We start from the raw sequence: 2342 nt of genomic DNA on the forward strand, positions 1-2342 counted from the left end.
CTGTGTCCCCTCAGGCTGATGGGCAGCATGTCCCCGTGTCTGTGTGAGCGTGGCCCCTGACTCTGTGTCTGTGTGAGCGTGGCCCCTGACCCCGTGTGTCTGTGTCCCCTCAGGCTGATGGGCAGCATGTCCCCGTGTCTGTGTGAGCGTGGCCCCTGACCCCGTGTGTCTGTGTCCCCTCAGGCTGATGGGCAGCATGTCCCTGTGTCTGTGTGAGCGTGGCCCCTGACCCCGTGTCCCCTGTGTCCCCTCAGGCTGATGGGCAGCATGTCCCCGTGTCTGTGTGAGCGTGGCCCCTGACCCCGTGTCCCCTGTGTCCCCTCAGGCTGATGGGCAGCATGTCCCTGTCTAACCACTACCGCTCGGAGGTCCTGCTGGACGTGGAGACGGCGGCCGGAGGTTTCCAGCAGAGGAAGGGCATGAGGCGCTGCCTGCCGCTCACCTTCTGCTTCCACACCGGACTCAGCCAGTACATGGCGCTGCAGCCCGCCGAGGGCCGCAGGATGTTCGAGAGCTTCTACCCCTGCCCCGTCCGTAACCTTCCCGCCTTTCAAAATAAAAGTGCTTTACAGAGAGGGAGCAGAGTGATTTAGAAATGTCGTCTTGTTCAGCTGTGACGTTCTGAGTCAAAGTATTTTTGTAAAACGTGTGATCAGCAGGCAGTTGGACAGGCGGTCTAAAGCTCCTCGTGTCTCTCTGCCCTTCAGGATCAGACGGCTCAGGATCCTTCAGCCATCGACATGTTCATCACAGGTCCGTTCATCGTGTCCTCCGAGAGGCTGAAACTCGCATTTCAACCAGAGATGAGAGTCGCATCCACGCTAACTGTTACCGGGACTGTGTGCTCCTTTCAGGTTCCTGTTTCTCGGAGTGGTTCACCGCCTACGTCCACCACGTCGTCTCGGGAGACTATCCAATCATCAGAGACCAGATCTTCAGGTAACACACCTGCACACCAACAGTTTATTTCTTATTTATTTTTAATTAATTTATATTTAAAATTTTTATTTGTAATTTATTTAATTTATTTTTATTTTTACATTTTTATTTATTTTATTTCTTTATTTTTAATTTTTATTTAATTATTTCTTTATTTTTTTAGTTATTTTTAATTTCTTTATATTTAAAAATTTTATTTATTTGTAATTTATTTAATTATTTTATTTTTACATTTTTATTTATTTTATTAATTTATTTTTAATTATGTATTTTTTTATTTTTTTATATTTAAAAATCTTATTTATTTATTTTTAATTTATTTTATTAATTTATTTTTATTTTTACATTTTTATTAATTTATTTGTAATTTATTTAATTTATTTTTATTTTTACATTTTTATTAATTTATTTGTAATTTATTTAATTTATTTATATTTTTACATTTTTATTAATTTATTTGTAATTTATTTAATTTATTTATATTTTTACATTTTTATTAATTTATTTGTAATTTATTTATTTGAGCTTCCTGTTTCGTCTTTTCGTTGCGCTTGTGTCTGCAGGTACGTGCACGATAAGGGCTGCGTGTCGACCACCGGCGACATCACCGTCTCCGTTTCCACCGCCTTCCTGCCAGAGCTTTCCTCCGTCCATCCGCCGCACTTCTTCTTCACCTACCGCATCAGGTACCCGCCTCGCCGTCCCTCGCCTCGCCTCTCCGGTCGCGTGTCGCTGCCGTGTTTTAACCAGCGTGTGTTTGCAGGATAGAGATGTCGAGCGGCGCGCCGCCCGAAGCCGCCTGTCAGCTCGACAGCCGCTACTGGAAAATCACCACCTCCGACGGCAACGTGGAGGAGGTTCAGGGCCCCGGCGTGGTCGGTACGCTGCTCGCATCACACGCAGCCAGCTGTTTATTTTTGATAACCCTGTTTATGTTTGAAATTCCTCACCTGTGAGACAAAGAGAGGCTGATCGTGACTGTCTGTGTGCGCAGGAGAGTTTCCCGTCATGACGCCGGGGAAAGTCCACGAGTACGCGAGCTGCACCACCTTCTCCACGCCGTCAGAGTACATGGAGGGCCACTACACCTTCCACCGGCTGGGTAACGTCCGCTCACTGCAGTAAACTCTGTCTCTGCGCTGCGGCTGGTCTCATGTTTGTTTCTCTCGTAGCCAACAAAGAGGAAGTTTTCCACGTGGCCATCCCTCGCTTCCACATGGTGTGCCCGCCCTTCAGAGAGCCGCCGGGCCGAACGGTAAGCGATTATCACACGACGTCCCGCCAACTGGTTAAGATTGTTCGGAGCTCTTTTAATAAACTGCTCCCGTGACACCGTCCAGATGAAGGTTCATCTCAGCTTATTATAATCTGGAGTTTTGATTTCCATGAGCTGAAATCATCAA

At 46.3% G+C, this 2342-nt stretch overlaps 1 protein-coding gene across 2 annotated transcripts in view; it reads left to right on the forward strand.

The window, feature by feature from the left end:
* fbxo3 (F-box protein 3) overlaps positions 1 to 2342 on the forward strand; it is a 9055-nt gene that overhangs the window by 3145 nt on the left and 3568 nt on the right. For both annotated transcript variants that reach the window (XM_046050864.1, XM_046050872.1), the window contains exons 5-11: positions 326 to 530; positions 708 to 753; positions 855 to 939; positions 1503 to 1625; positions 1703 to 1818; positions 1934 to 2041; positions 2112 to 2194. In XM_046050864.1, coding sequence (XP_045906820.1) covers positions 326 to 530; positions 708 to 753; positions 855 to 939; positions 1503 to 1625; positions 1703 to 1818; positions 1934 to 2041; positions 2112 to 2194 — 766 coding nt within the window. The remainder of the gene's footprint in view (positions 1 to 325; positions 531 to 707; positions 754 to 854; positions 940 to 1502; positions 1626 to 1702; positions 1819 to 1933; positions 2042 to 2111; positions 2195 to 2342) is intronic.

Source organism: Micropterus dolomieu, linkage group LG01 (genome assembly GCF_021292245.1).
Source record: "Micropterus dolomieu isolate WLL.071019.BEF.003 ecotype Adirondacks linkage group LG01, ASM2129224v1, whole genome shotgun sequence".
Lineage (NCBI taxonomy): Eukaryota > Metazoa > Chordata > Actinopteri > Centrarchiformes > Centrarchidae > Micropterus > Micropterus dolomieu.